The 15771-nt window shown below is 47.0% G+C and overlaps 1 protein-coding gene across 2 annotated transcripts in view; it reads left to right on the top strand.

The window, feature by feature from the left end:
• LOC141117815 (low affinity immunoglobulin gamma Fc region receptor III-A-like) overlaps positions 1-15771 on the top strand; it is a 47972-nt gene that overhangs the window by 21180 nt on the left and 11021 nt on the right. For both annotated transcript variants that reach the window (XR_012237218.1, XM_073610847.1), the window contains exon 2: positions 5330-5350. Coding sequence is in view for 1 of the 2 variants with exons in the window: in XM_073610847.1 (XP_073466948.1) it covers positions 5330-5350 (21 nt within the window). In the remaining variant the exon portion in view is untranslated. The remainder of the gene's footprint in view (positions 1-5329; positions 5351-15771) is intronic.

Genomic DNA, 15771 nt, shown 5'->3' with positions numbered 1-15771 from the left:
AGGCGAGCATGGGAGGAGGTAACAAGGAAGCTAGAGAACAGGAGGTCCTGGGAGGAGCGGAGGGGACGATTTGAGCAATATCTGCAGATGAGGTTGGTGATGTAGATGGGGCGATGTTGTGAATGACCTTGTATGTTATGGTTAGCATTTTGAATTTTACACGGTGGGGTAGGGGAAGCCAGTGAAGAGATTGGCAGAGAGGAGCAGCAGTCATGGATCGGTTAGTGAGGTGTATTAGTCTAGCATCAGAATTCATAATAGACTGAAGGAGGGATAGCCTGCTTAAGGGTAGGCCATTAAGGAAAGAGTTGCAGTAGTCAAGGCAGGAAATAATCAAGGAGTGAGTAAGTTGCTTTGTGGTGTCTTTAGTCAGGAAGGGTTGAATTCTGGAGATGTTGCGGAGGTTAAAGTGGCAGGATTTAGCCAGTGATTGGATATGGGGGCTGAAGGAGAGGTCAGAGTCAAGGATTACACCCAGGACCCTGGCATAAGTGGAGGGACCAATGGTTGTGTTGTTGATATTAATGGTGAAGTCATGGGGGGGGGCCCGGGAAGGAGGAAATTTAACAAGTTCAGTTTTAGAAAGATTGAGTTTAAGGAAGTGGTGTGACATCCATATCGATATGTCATTAAGTAAGTTTGAGATCCATGAGATCGAGGGGGTGAGTTGAGGAGTGGAGAGATAGATCTGGGTGTCGTTGGCATAGAGTTGGTATTGGAAGCCATGGGATGTTATCAACTGGCCCAGGGAAGAGGTATAAAGTGAGAATAGGAGAGGCCCAAGAATGGAGCATTGGGGTACCCCAACAGAAAGAGGAAGGGGAGTGGAGGAGATGGAGTTGTAAGTGACACTGAAAGTGCACTGAGATAGGTAGGAGGAGAACCAGCATAAAGCAGAATCACGGAGGCCAAGGGAGTGTATACATACATACATCACATACATAACATACATCACATATATCACATACATGCACATGGATTGGATGCGAGAGGTGGATCAGAAGGACAGGACAGGTAGATGTGTCTCATCTCTGCTTCCTTTCACCACTCTGCATATCACATATATCATAGATGAGAAGAGGGTACAGCAGTGGAGCAGGTGAGCAGGAGGGGTTCAGAGGTGGGGCAGAGGTGCAGGGAGGTACAGTGGTGGAAGAGATGAGAAGGGGGTTCAGTAGTTTGACAAAAGAGCAGGGAGGTTCAGTGTTGGGCCAGATGAGAAGGGGGTCAGTGTTGGGACAGAAAATCAGGGGGGTAGAGTAGTGGGGCAGATGTGAAAGGAGGTGTATTGGTGGGGCAGATGAGCAGGGGGTTACAGTGGTGGGGCAGGAGAGTAGGGGGGTACAGAGGTGAGACAGATGTGCAGGAGGTACTTTGGTGGGGCAGATGAGAAAGCGGGTTACAGTGGTGGGGCAGATGAGAAGGTGATTCAGTAGTGAGACACAAGAGCATGGGGATACAGTGGTGGAGCAGATGTGCAGGGAGGTACAGTGGTGGAGCAGATGAGAAAAGGGGTACATTGATGGGGCAGATGAGCAGGGGGGTTACAGTGGTGCGACAGAAGAGCAAGGGGGTACAGTGGTGGGGCAGATGTGCAAGAGGTACAGTGGTGGGAGGGATGAGAAGAGGGTTCAGCAGTGGGACAGAAAAGCAGGGGGTTACAGTGGTGGGACAGATGAGCAGGGGGTTTCAGTGTTGGGGCAGAGGAGGAGGGAGGTACATTGGTGGGACAGATGAACAGGGGTAACAGCGGTGGGGCAGAGGAGCAGGGGCGTACAGAGATGGGGGAGATGTGCAGAGGGGTGCAGAGGAGAAAGGAGGTACATCGGTGGAACACATGAGCGGGGGGAACACAGGTGGGACAGATGTGCAGGAGGTACAGTCATGGGGCAGATGAGAAAGGGGGTTACAGTGGCGGGGCAGATGAGCAGATAAGTTCAGTGTTAGGACAGATGAGAAAGGGGGAGCATTGGTGGGGCAGATGAGCATGGAGGTACAGTGGTGGGGCAGATGAGAAAGGGGGAACATTGGTGGGGCAGATGAGCAGAGGGTTACAGTGGCAGGGCAGATGTACAGGGGGTTACAGTGGTGGGACAGATGAGCAGGGTTACAGAGGTGGGGCAGATGTGCATGGGGTTACAGTGGTAGGGCAGATGTGCAGGGGGTTACAGTGGTGGGGCAGATGAAAAAGGGGGTACATTGGTGGGGCAGATGAGAAAGGGGGTACATTGGTGTGGCAGATGAGCAGGGTGGTACAGTGGTGGGGGAGATGTGCATGGTAGTACAGTGGTGGGGCAGATGAGAAAGGGGTAACATTGGTGGGGCAGATGAGCAGAGGGTTACAGTGGCGGGGCAGATGTACAGGGGTTACAGAGGTGGGGCAGATGTGCAGGGGGTTACAGTGGAGGGGCAGATGTGCAGGGGGTTACAGTGATGGGGCAGATAAAAAAGGGGGTACAATGGTGGGGCAGATGAGAAAGGGTATACATTGGTGTGGCAGATGAGCAGGGTGGTATAGTGGTGGGGGAGATGTGCATGGTAGTACAGTGGTGGGGCAGATGTACAGTGGTGGGGCAGATGTGCAGGGGGTTGCAGTGGTGGGGCAGATGTGCAGGGGGTTACAGTGGTGGGGCAGATGAGCAGGGTGGTACAGTGGTGGGGCAGATGTGCAGGGTAGTACAGTGGTGGGGCAGATGTACAGTGGTGGGGCAGATGGGCAGGGGGTTTGAGTGGTGGAGCAGATGTGCAGGGGGTTAGAGTGGTGGGGTAGATGAGCAGGGGGTTACAGCGGTGGGGCAGATGAGCAGGGGGGTACAGTGGTGGGGAAGATGTGCAGGGTAGTACAGTGGTGGGGCAGATGTACAGAGGTGAGGCAGATGTGCAGGGGGTTACAGTGGTGGGGCAGATGTGCAGGGGGTTACAGTGATGGGGCAGATAAAAAAGGGGGTACATTGGTGGGGCAGATGAGAAAGAGTATACATTGGTGTGGCAGATGAGCAGGGTGGTATAGTGGTGGGGGAGATGTGCATGGTAGTACAGTGGTGGGGCAGATGTACAGTGGTGGGGCAGATGTGCAGGGGGTTAAAGTGGTGGGGCAGAGGAGCAGGGTTGTACAGTGGTGGGGCGGATGTGCAGGGTAGTACAGTGATGGGGCAGATGTGCAGGGGGTTAAAGTGGTGGGGCAGATGAGCAGGGTTGTACAGTGGTGGGGCGGATGTGCAGGGTAGTACAGTGGTGGGGCAGATGTACTGTGGTGGGGCAGATGGGCAGGGGGTTAGAGTGGTGGGGCAGATGTGCAGGGGGGTTACAGCGGTGAAACAGATTTGTAGGGGGGACAGTGATCTGAGGTGTAAGGGTGCATGAATTGGGGCTCATCTGAGATGTGAAGGTACAGGAATTGAGGCTGATCTGAGGTGTAGAGTTCTCAAATTTTGTGTGACGGAAATTCCGATGGAAAATGTCCGATGGAGCCTACACGCGGTCGGAATTTCTGACAAGCTCCCATCGAACATTTTCCATCGGAAAATCCGACCGTGTGTACCAGGCATTAGGCTGGCCATAGATAGTTCAAATATTGGCCAGTTCAGCAAGAATCAGCCTGGATTCCAATCATGTATGGGCAGGGTGAATGTACCAATAGATATAAAAAGTCTACACACCCCTGTTAAAATATCAGGTTTCTGTGATGTGAAAAAATGGGACAAAGATAAATAATTTCAGAACTTTTTCCACCTTTAATGTGACCTATAAATTGTACAACTCAATTTAAAAACAAACTGAAATCTTTTAGGTGGAGGGAAGTAAAAATAAAAAACTAAAGGGGGGGGGGGTGTAAAAATAAAAATAATGTGGGTGCACACCCTCTTATAATTGGGGATGGAGCTGTGTTCAGAATTAAGCAATCACATTCAAACTCATGTTAAATAGGAGTCAGTACACACCTGCCATCTTTTAAAGTGCCTCTGATTAACCCCAAATAAAGTTCAGTTGTTCTAGTAGGTCTTTACTGACATTTTCTTAGTCGCATCCTACAGCAAAAGCCATGGTCCGCAGAGAGCTTCCAAAGCATCAGAGGGATCTCATTGTTCTGAATTTCCAAGGCATTAGATATACCATGGAACACAGTGAAGACAGTCATCATCAAGTAGAGAAAATATGGTACAACAATGACATTACCAAGAACTGGACGTCCCTCCAAAATTGATGAAAAGAAGAGAAGAAAATTAGTCAGGGAGGCTGCCAAGAGGCCTACAGCAACATTAAGGGAGCTGCAGGAATATTTGGCAAGTACTGGCTGTGTTGTACATGTGATAACAATCTCCCGTATTCTTCATATGTCTGTGCTATGGAGTAGAGTGGCAAAACTGAAACCTTTTCTTATGAAGAAAAACATCCAAGCCAGGCTAAATTTTGCAAAAACACATCTGAAGTCTCCCAAAAGCATGTGGGAAAATGTGTTGTGGTCTGATGAAACCAAGATTGAACTTTTGGTCGTAATTCCAAAAGATATGTTTGGCGCAAAAACAACACTGCACATCACCAAAAGAACACAATACCCACCGTGAAGCATGATGGTGGCAGCCTCATGCTTTGGGGATGTTTTTATTCAGCTGGAAAAGGGGCCTTAGTCAAGGTATAGGGAGTTATGAACAGTTCCAAATACCAGTCAATATTGGCACAAAAACTTCAGGCTTCTGCTAGAAAGCTGAACATGGAGAGGAACTTCATCTTTCAGCATGATAACGACCCAAAGCATACATCCAAATCAACAAAGGAATGGCTTCACCAGAAGAAGATTAAAGTTTTGGAATGGCCCAGCCAGAGCTCAGACCTGAATCCGATTGAAAATCTGTGGGGTGATCTGAAGAGGTCTGTGCACAGGAGATGTCCTCACAATCTGACAGATTTGGAGTGTTTTTGCAAAGAAGAGTGGACAAATATTTGTCAAGTCAAGATGTGCCATGCTGGTAGACTCATACCCAAAATGACTGAGTGCTGTAATAAAATCAAAAGGTGCTTCAACAAAGTATTAGTTTAAGGATGTGCACACTTATGTAACCATATTATTTTATTTTTTTATTTTTACTTCCCTCCACCTAAAAGATTTCAGTTTGTTGTTCAACTGAGTTGTACAGTTCATAGGTCACATTAAAGTTGGAAAAAGTACTGAAATTATTTCTCTTTGTCTCATTTTTTTACATGACAGAAACCTGACATTTTAACAGGGGTGTGTAGACTTTTTATATCCACTGTAGTTGCTTTAAAACTCTAAATAGTTCCAAGCCCCTGCAGAATCCATATCTCTAACAATTTCTGTGTTCTCTTGCAGATCTAACAATAGGAAAACCAGGTAAGCTTTTGTCTTTCATGTCTTCTTCAGTGAAAGGAAGGGGGCACCAGGCCCCCTTCCTCCCCCACGTGCTGATGTCCCTTTTGGGTAATTGCTAATTTAAATAAACTTGTCGTGTGTTAATGCTGCCCCCATTGTTGTTGTTGTTTTCATTATTGCTGCAGAGATCCCTTCACATCTCTTAGGAGCTGCCTTTGAGTGCTGCTTATGTTGCTTTGCCTTTGTGGACTTCAGTCGTAACCCTGCCTCATGTGCCATCTATGTACTAATATATTTACCTTATTCATTGGCAAACTCTTCACATCATTACCAGTACCCTCATTCTGGAAATGTCTGTAAGATTCAAAAAATAAATAAATCTGCAGACTCTTCCACCATTGGAAATTGTCGATATCTGTTCACATTATTTAATTTTCTCCAATAAAGCTTTTGGGGGAAAAAAAATTATTTCACATAACTTTTCTATCCACTATATTGGCAATAAGTGGTGTCTTTCCTGACAGACTCCATGGCAGACAACGTGTGGGTTAACCCCGCCTCCTCTCCAATGCTATAGGACCCCACTCCCATAAATTTGAGCTCAGCACTAGAGACTGTGTTCCTTTTTTGTCCTCCTCTGTGGACCTACAAACAATGCACTTATGTTTTTCGGACGTCCAAATCGATCGAGGTTGTTGCTGGGCATACGTCCCAGCCATGGGCGGGTGTGCGGCTCCAGGCCCCTATGTCCAGAGTGGGGACGGCCTTACCTATGCCCAGGCGAGGAAACAGTGGATTGGCTGGCAGGTCTGAAGATTTATCTTTCCTCCATGGTTTTTGTATGTGATCGTCTGACTCCCCCTCACGTTACCTCTTTCCTGCAATTTTTGTTTCTTCTGCTTTTTTGCTTCTGTGGCGCTGGTTTTCCAGGACACGGCTCCCTCTTCCAGGTTGCGGCCCTGTGCGCTTTCGCGTATGCGCGATTCTTGGGCAAAATTGAGGCTTGGTTTTGCGCATGCGCGTTACGGCCGGGGACCCGGCAGTCGCGCAGGCACTCTATGGCAGGTCGCAATTGCACAGGCACGGACGGGGCTTGGCGGTGACGTCATTTCGACAGGGAACTTAAATCCCTGTCAGCCCCTGTCATATTGGGGATTCCTGTGGGCAACTTGCTACAGCTCCTCCATGCACCAGGCTTTCAGGTAAAGGTAAGCTTCAGCCTGGGGCTATGGTGCAGGGTGAGGGGGGTCTAAGATGGCTCTCAAAGGGGAAGCTACACTGCGTTTTTTTATTTTTTTCTCCTAGGACGAGTGAGTGTTCCTACAAAGCTGCAGGATTGTCACTTATTCGCCTGCCAGGTTGCCATGGACAGGTCACCGCCTCCGTGCAGCCAGCCCTCATGCTCTGGGTAGGTGGGGTGTGAGAAGGGGGGCCAGGTCAACACTGGTATGGACATATCCCCTAACGTCATGTTTTGTTTGCCCTTCTTCCTTTAGCCCTTCCAGGTCAGACCATCAGTTTACTGTCCAAAATGACAGGGACCTTACCAGGCCACAACGTCAACCTTCCTCATCTAGGTCCAGACGTGACTCTCCATCTAGGACCCACCAGCAGAGGAGCTGTTCCCATTCCTCCTCCAGACAGAGGAGATGTTCCCATTCCTCCTGCAGACAGAGGAGATGTTCCCATTCCTCCTCCAGTCACCACAACCACCGCCGTGACAGCCGCTATGATCCCAGAGCCTGCTGGGGATGTGAGTTACCAGTCCCGGAAGGCAAGTCAAGTGTGATTCATGTTATGCCCAGGTAATCGAAGAAAAAGTCACGAGCAGGGCGTCGGGAGGGACCGTCACCCCCTCAATCTGTTTAAGGAAGTCTAGAGTATCCCGAACATACGAAGGTAATCGTAGGACATGGGGGGTCAGAAAAAAATCAACGAATTTGCTTGCATTCTCAGTCAATGAGCCTATTGCCGAGACAATAGGTCAACCAGGGGAGGCTTCAAGGCTCTTGTGGACCTTTGGTAACGCATAGAATGTTGCCATGCGCGGAAATTTATTATCCAAAAAGTTGTGAGTGTCCTGGTCTATCAACCCCATATAATAGGCCTCTCCTATAAGTGATTTGTATTCATTAACAAACCGGTAGCCAACACTCGCCGTAATTCTACGATACCACATTCTGCTGTTTAGAATATTCAGGCACATTTTGATGTATTGTTGTTCAGTCATCAATACAATATTGCCCCCTTTGTCTGACTGTTTAATGATCAGATCGGGGCAATTACGTAGTTTCCTTTGTACAGGAAGCTCAAATGTCACACTGAAATCTTGAGCAAATAATGCTAGAGTACATAATTCGCTCAAAAATGAGCAGTAAAAAGGGGAAGGGTTAAGCCATCATAGGGCAACAAGCGGGTGCTACCACCCAATCAATACTGAAAAAATGGGGGATTTTTAGATCTCATCACAGGATGGACTGTGGATATCTCATATGTAGGGCAGTGCCAACGTCCTAAACTATAAATGTTAGAAAGGGTACACCCAAAGGAGTAAAAGACATGGACTTTGTAGGCACCAATCATAAAATTAAATACAACTTTTATTTATATAAAGAGATACATAAAAAGCAACACACATAAACATTTTTAAAATTGCAAAACATTGAAAAAAAGGGGGTAATAGGTGCTACCACATCAATACATGGAAATAGATCGGGGGGTAACCCCTACGCATAAGGAGGGGATCACACCCCTCTATTTTAACTAAAAAGACCTCAAACTGATATAGCTCTACTTGTTTCGCAATTTGAATGCTTCTTCAGGAGCTTGTTTGAGTTACCTATAATAGGGAAGAGAATACATACACCAAAACAGGAAATAACATGTTAATATCATTTTATTAGCCAACAAAAGAAAAGGATAATAATGCTTCTCGATCAAAGCGCTGAGTACCATGAGGAAGCAAACCCAGGGACCCAAGCATCAACATGCATATGGTGACATATAATCACATGCGGGGACGTGTCTGGTAGAGAATTAATAGCACCAATAGAGTCCAGAGGCATAGTAAACTGGTGAGTCCCAGCTGTCCGAAAAAGGATAGTCATCAACTATACATATGTCATAAAAGCAGAGCTGTACCTCAATGTGTGAGTGGAGGTAGAAAGAGGGAGGGGGGGGGGCGCCGGGAAGTATTGCGGGGGGGGGGAAGGGGGGGGAGAGGGGGGGGGGGGAGAGAAAATGATCAATAAAGAGAAAAGAAAAAGAAAAAGAAAGGTGGGTGAAATAGAAACGATATATAATGAAATACCGGCTAGGATAGTTGAATCTATCTTCAAGCCAGGTAGGGGCTGTAAATACAAACCAAAGAAAAGACTGCGCTATCCCTAAATGTGATCAATGAAGATATATGTGTATCTGTGAAAATGAAAAAATTGTTGATGCTGCTGCAACCATAAATGTGAGACAACCTCCACTTTGTAATGCTGTATATAGAAAAGGCTGCGCTGCTACTATTAAGTGAGTGTAATCGTGAATCACTTAAATGACCCCAACTAATGCACCCATATGTGATGAAAAACAGTGAAGAGAAAACTATATTGCTGACAAGTACTTAAACTTGGTTCACACAAATTTAGACATAATAGATTAATCTTTAGGTATGAAAAATCAAAAACAGAACAAAAAAAAAAACAAAGTCCATACAGAAAGTTTCTTGCTGAGAAAGTCTTTCACAAGAAAAAAAGGAGAAAAAAACACCAATCTTCCAAACGATGTGAGGCATGTAATGCTGACACCCTGAAGAGCGTGATGATAGGAAAATTGCTCCGCCTCAAAACAAGCTGCCCCTTACCAGATCAATTGATCTCTTGTTAGGGAGATCGTATGGGCATGTGGCTGTGTCCCCCAGCCACTGGGTCTCTGCTAGAAAAGGGTCTCCAAGGGTCACCACTCAAGGGGTCCACTGGACGGTAGGTTAACGCTCAGTTCCAATGGATAAATACAAAAGAGAAAGCTCCATAGCGTAACACAATTAACATTTATTTAAAAAATAATAGACATGCACTTACAGTGTAGTAGTTGTAAATCGCGTATAAAAACATATGCCGACCGGCTCAGAGCTGCTGCCCGTAGCTTCCGGGATCAGCGATGGATGGTGGTGACGTCAGCACGTCGCTCCTGCCTATGCCGTTTCAACAAACCTGTCGTCTTCCCCAGGAGGCCTTGTACTCCAGCATCCCTCACGAGCAGGGTGTCGGGATGGTCCGTTCATTCCACATGGAGGAAGACCACCACTTATGGCCCTTCAATGAATTTGTGTTAAAATTACTCCTTTTCATACTGACACATAATTGTTTTATGTTTAATGGTTCCCACTACCTCCAGGTACAGGGCATGGCCATGGGCACTTGCTGTGCCCTGGCCTACGCCAACCTGTACCTGGGGGGGTGGGAACGTTATGTTTTTTCAAATGAACAATTCAGTAGCCACACCAATGAGGTGTTGGTGTGGCTAAGATACATTGACGATATTTTTATTATTTGGACTGGGTCCCAACACACATTGGCTTCCTTTGTAGATAGCCTCAACAATAATACTTTTAGCCTAAAGTTTACTTATAACAGTGATCTACACAAGATCTCTTTTATAGACTTGACGATTTACAAAGATGCCAATTACTGCCTGGCCACCACACTCTACCGCAAAGAGACGGCAGGAAACACGATATTGCACGCTTCTAGTGCCCATCCCTCCACTTTGGTACGAAGTATCCTCTATGCACAGTATATTCGGCTTAGGAGGAACTGTACCGCTGATAGCGACTTCAAACATCACGCGGACCTACTTAGGGAACGTCTCCTCAAACGGGGATACTCCAAGTCCCTACTTTGTAAAGCCTTTAATAAAGCCTGTGACCAATCCAGAAATACACTGCTCTTTTCTAATAAAATTAGGGTGGAGGAACATTCAACGGTCAAATTTATCACACAATACTCGCATCAACAGTACCAATTACGCAATATACTGCAGCAACATTGGCACATTTTATCTGAGGACCCCATCTTAAGGAAGCATGTCAGTGATCACCCAGAGATCGATGTTCAAAAGAGCACCCTCCCTGCGTGACAAGCTGACCAGTAGCCATTTTGTCCCCTTACAGGCTCATACGATCAACCGAATGGGTATGTACACTTGTGGGCACTGTTCCTTCTGCCCCTGGATATCTACAGGTCTTAGATTGCAACTACCGAATGGCGAGACATTTTGTCCACGCTTTCGGGCTGACTGTAATACCCAGGGTGTGATATATCTGATGACCTGCAAGTGTGGGATATTTTACGTCGGCAAGACCATCCGCCATTTCTGGCAAAGGATACGTGACCACGTTTATTATTCAGTGAATGGGAAGATGCTCAGTCCCATCAGTAGACATCTCGATTTGTGCCACAGATTTGACACTTCTGTTGCGACCTTTATTGTGTTAGCAGTTATCCCACAAGACTCAAGGGGTGGTGACTGGGACAGGAGGATACTCCAACAGGAGGCAAGGTGGATTGAACGCCTGAATGCCACACGGTGGCCAGGCATTAATGAAGTACAATCTTACAAATCCTTTCTGGGATAAGGACTTTAGGTTGACCTATACGACGACGTAATAATGTGAGTGAGTGCGCACACAGCTTCGTCCGGCGGAATCAGGTGATGCACGGGCTGCACACCTGATTGGGGCGTGTACTTAAGGCTATCAGTATAGCCTTATACCACGCCACCACCTCTTATGGTGCTCAAGCTCTTGGACGCTATCTTCACTAGCACAAGCTGTCCGGTAAGAACAAAAATTCTTTGTGACTGCACCCTGCCTGTGTGGGTGAATTGACTATTTGATACCCCTTTTTGTTTACTTTTTATTTAGATGGCGCTTCTGGCACCTCATTAAATAGCTGTTTTCCTGGGTCTTATCAGAGCTCCATTGCAGCCCTGCTAGTGAAGCTTTGTCTGGGGCTAGGCTTACAAGGAACCAGCTTTTGTATGCTGGCTACAACCTGTATCACCCTACAAGGTAGGAGCAGCTCCATATATAGTTATTTGGCCTTATTGGTTAATGTTTATAGCTCTTGATTAATGGATATAATGTTGCCATCAGACTTACCAGTGTGCTGGCACATTTTCAGGGAGCTGGTATGAATACTGGCTGATTTAACATTATTTACATTCTCCAGAACAGAACCTCTGTAAGCACCTTGGCTATTGGAGGTACAACCTTGGAGCTTATGTGTTTCAACTATTTACAGCCCCTACCTGGCTTGAAGATAGATTCAACTATCCTAGCCGGTATTTCATTATATATCGTTTCTATTTCACCCACCTTTCTTTTTCTTTTTCTTTTTCTCTTTATTGATCATTTTCTCTTTTCCCCCTTCCCCCCCCTCTTTCCCCCCCCTTTCCCCCCCCAATACTTCCCGGCGCCCCCCCCCCCCTCCCTCTTTCTACCTCCACTCACACATTGAGGTACAGCTCTGCTTTTATGACATATGTATAGTTGATGACTATCCTTTTTCGGACAGCTGGGACTCACCAGTTTACTATCCCTCTGGACTCTATTGGTGTTATTAATTCTCTACCAGACACGTCCCCGCATGTGATTATATGTCACCATATGCATGTTGATGCTTGGGCCCTTGGGTTTGCTTCCTCATGGTACTCAGCGCTTTGATCGAGATGCATTATTGTCCTTTTCTTTTGTTGGCTAATAAAATGATATTAACATGTTATTTCCTGTTTTGGTGTATGTCTTCTCTTCCATTTTTTCCCTATTATAGGTAACTCAAACAAGCTCCTGAAGAAGCATTCAAATTGCGAAACATGTAGAGCTATATCAGTTTGAGGTCTTTTTAGTTGAAATAGAGGGGTGTGATCCCCTCCTTATGCGTAGGGGTTACCCCCCGATCTATTTCCATGTATTGATGTGGTAGCACCTATTACCCCCTTTTTTGCAATGTTTTGCAATTTTAAAAATGTTTATGTGTGCTGCTTTTTATGTATCTCTTTATATAAATAAAAGTTGTATTTAATTTTATGATTGGTGCCTACAAACTCCATGTCTTTCACTCCTTTGGGTGTACCCTTTCCTCATGCCTAAAGGCCTCACAGTGCCTAAAAATTATCTGCACAATGGTCTCTACGACCCCCATGGTCAAATGGTCCCTGTGGAGGTTACACCCTTTCCAGACAGGGTTTCTCCATCAGTGGAGCTCAGGGGACGGCAATAAGTCCATTCACATAACCTGAATGATGAGGAACATCCTCTTCTGGTGGCTTCAGCGCAGAAATCTGCTCACCTGCCACTCCATTGCCCCCTTCTCATGGGTCACAGTCAAGACCAATGCCAGAGGTGCTGGTTGGGGAGCCCTTTGTGGGTCAGAACTTGCTCAAGGCAAGTGGGATGCACGTCTTCACAACCTGGGCTCAAAGGTCCTGGAACTATGGGCAGCCTGGTGTGCCCTTCAATTTTTCACTCATCTCCTGAAAGGGGAGTCGGTTTTACTGAAAATGGACAACACCACAGTGGTCACTTATGTGAGGAGGCAAGGGGGCAGTCGGAGCTCCACACTGCTCCAAGAAGTCGAGCCCATCATGTCCTGGACTCAGAAAAACCTAACCAATATTTCAGTGGTCTTTGTCCCCGGATTCATGAACGTCCAAGCAGACTTCCTGTCTCGCACACAGTTAGACAATAACGAGTGGCCTCTTCATGTGTAGTCGTTCGAATGGATCCTGTCCTTGGGAGTAAATCCCGAAGTAGACCTATTTGCATCCCCTGAAACTTCAAAATCAAGAAGTATTACACGCGGGGCTGTTGCAGCCAGGCCTTCGGAGTAAACGCACTGACAGATCAGTCAAGTTTCAACAGGGCATACGCCTTTCCCCTGCCTCCAATCATCCTCAGGTTCTTACGTAGACTCCAAGCGGAAGCAGTCGAGGTGGAAGTGATTGCACCTTACTGGCCGAACAGGCCATGGTTTCCCCTCCTGACCCAGCTCAGCTCCTGGGACCCGGTGCCACTTCCTACTAGGCCGGATCTTCTTTCTCAGGGGGCAGCCCTGCACCCATGTCCAGCGTCACTAATGCCCCGTACACACGGTCAGATTTTCCGACGGAAAATGTGTGATAGGACCTTGTTGTCGGATTCCGTCCGTGTGTGGGCTCCATCACACATTTTCCATCGGATTTTCCGACACACAAAGTTTGAGAGCATGCTATAAAATTTTCCAAAATCAAAATCCATTGTCGGAATTTCCGATCGTGTGTACACAAATCCGACGCACAAAGTGCCACTCATGCTCAGAATAAATAAAGAGAGGAAAGCTATTGGCTACTGCCCCGTTTATAGTCCCAACGTTTTACATGTTCAGAATGATCGGATTTTCCGACAACTTTGTGTGACCGTGTGTATGCAAGACAAGTTTGAGCCAACATCTGTCGGAAAAAATCCTAGGATTTTTTTGTCGGAATGTCCGATCAATGTCCGACCGTGTGCACGGGGCATAAGACAGATGGTCTGGTTCTAGAGAGGGAAAGGCTGGAATCTTTCGGGTGCGCTTCAAGAGTGATTTCCACCCTCATGAGCTTGAGAAAAGCGAGCACGAATAAAGTCTATGAGAGGATATGGGCCAAGTTCATTGAATCCTCGTCCTCTACGGGCAGATCGTTCAGGGATCCAGGAGTCCAGGATATCCTCGGCTTCCTCCAATCCAGCCTAGATCTGTCTCTATCCATCAGCTCTCTCAGTTCTCAGTTCTGTCAGCCTTCTCCGAAACTTCATGGGCGGTTCATGCTTTAACCACTTGCCTACCAGGCACTTACACCCCCTTCCTGCCCAAGCCATTTTTAAGCTTTCAGCGCTGTCATACTTTTAATGACAATGGCTCGGTCATGCTACACTGTACCCAAACAATTTTTTTTTATCATTTTCTTCACACAAATAGAGCTTTCTTTTGGTGGTATTTAATCACTGCTGGGTTTTTTATTTTTTACAGAAAAAAAAAATTATGAAAAAATAATGTTTTTTACTTTTTTCTGTCAGTAAATTTTGTAACTAAGTAATTTTTCGCCTTCACTGATGTGCGCTGATGAGGCGGCACTGATGGGCACTGATAGGCTGAACTGGTGGGCATTGATGAGGTGGCACTTATGGGCACTGATGAGGCGGTACTTATGGGCACTGATGAGGTGGCACTTATGAGGAGGCACTAATATGCCGCACTTATGGGCACTGATCTGTAGCACTGATGAGCACTGATAGGCAGCACTGATGGGCAATGTTAGATGGCACTGATGGGCACTGATAGGCGGCACTGGTGGGCACTGATAGGCGGCATGGATAGGTGTCAAGGATAGGCGGTACAGATGGGCACTGATGGGCATTGATGGGTGGCACTGATGGGCGACACTGATGGGCATTGTTCGACAGCAGCGGTGGGCATTGATGGGCAGCACTGAAAGGCGGCACTGATTGCCAGCACTGACTGACATCGCTAATGGGCACTGATTGGTGGCACTTGTGGGCAGTGGTGGGCACTGATTGCTTCCACTGGTGGGCGCTGTATGCTGGCATTGGTGGACAATGGTGGGCACTGATTTGACACACTTTTTTCTTTATTGTAATCAGGGCACTGATGATCAGTACCCTGATTAGATTCCTCGATGTCCCCTTGTGAGGAGATGGCGCTGATCGGCTCTCCTCTCCTCACACTCTGTCAGTGTGAGGCGAGGAGAGCCAATTACCGGCATCTCCATGTTTACATGTGACCGGCTGTGATTGACCACAGCTGATCACATGGTTAAAAAGCCGCAGACAAGATCGGGGTCGCGCCGTGTCCTAGCAACATGACGCGGCCACGATTGCTGCGCTGAGAGCGGGCGTTCTGGGACACTTTCATATGACGGCATCCCAGAACCAGAGCCGCACCGCCCCGCCGTCATTTGATGGTGGGCGGGCGGCAAGGAGTTAATCCGGCAGTTCTTCCGTGGGGCGACAAGACTCAGGCCCCAAAGAAGACCAAGATTCCCCAAATGGGATCTTCCTTTTGTTCTTGACTCACTGACTGGTCTCAGTACCGCAGGATTCGCTCCGCTTTCTATCAGAGATTTTTCTGCAAAAGTTGCCTTCCTAGTTGCCATAATTTCAGTCAAAAGGGTTTTGGAGATCGAGTCCTTGGGTCATGAAGAACCTTTCCTGACTTTCTTTCTGGATTGGTCCTCATCCCTATGCTCGGCTCAAACCCAAAAGTCACTTCAGTGTTCCATGAGAACCAAGAAAATGTCCTACCTACATTCAGGACCCCGGGGTCCTCTGAAGTTCATCCTCTGGATGTAGGCGAAATACTGAAGGAGTACCTGCACATTACTTCCTCCTTTAGATGCTCCATTTAGCTGTTTAT

The sequence above is a fragment of the Aquarana catesbeiana genome, linkage group LG13 (genome assembly GCF_042186555.1).
Source record: "Aquarana catesbeiana isolate 2022-GZ linkage group LG13, ASM4218655v1, whole genome shotgun sequence".
NCBI lineage: Eukaryota > Metazoa > Chordata > Amphibia > Anura > Ranidae > Aquarana > Aquarana catesbeiana.
This window is presented reverse-complemented; position numbering and strand designations above follow the sequence as displayed.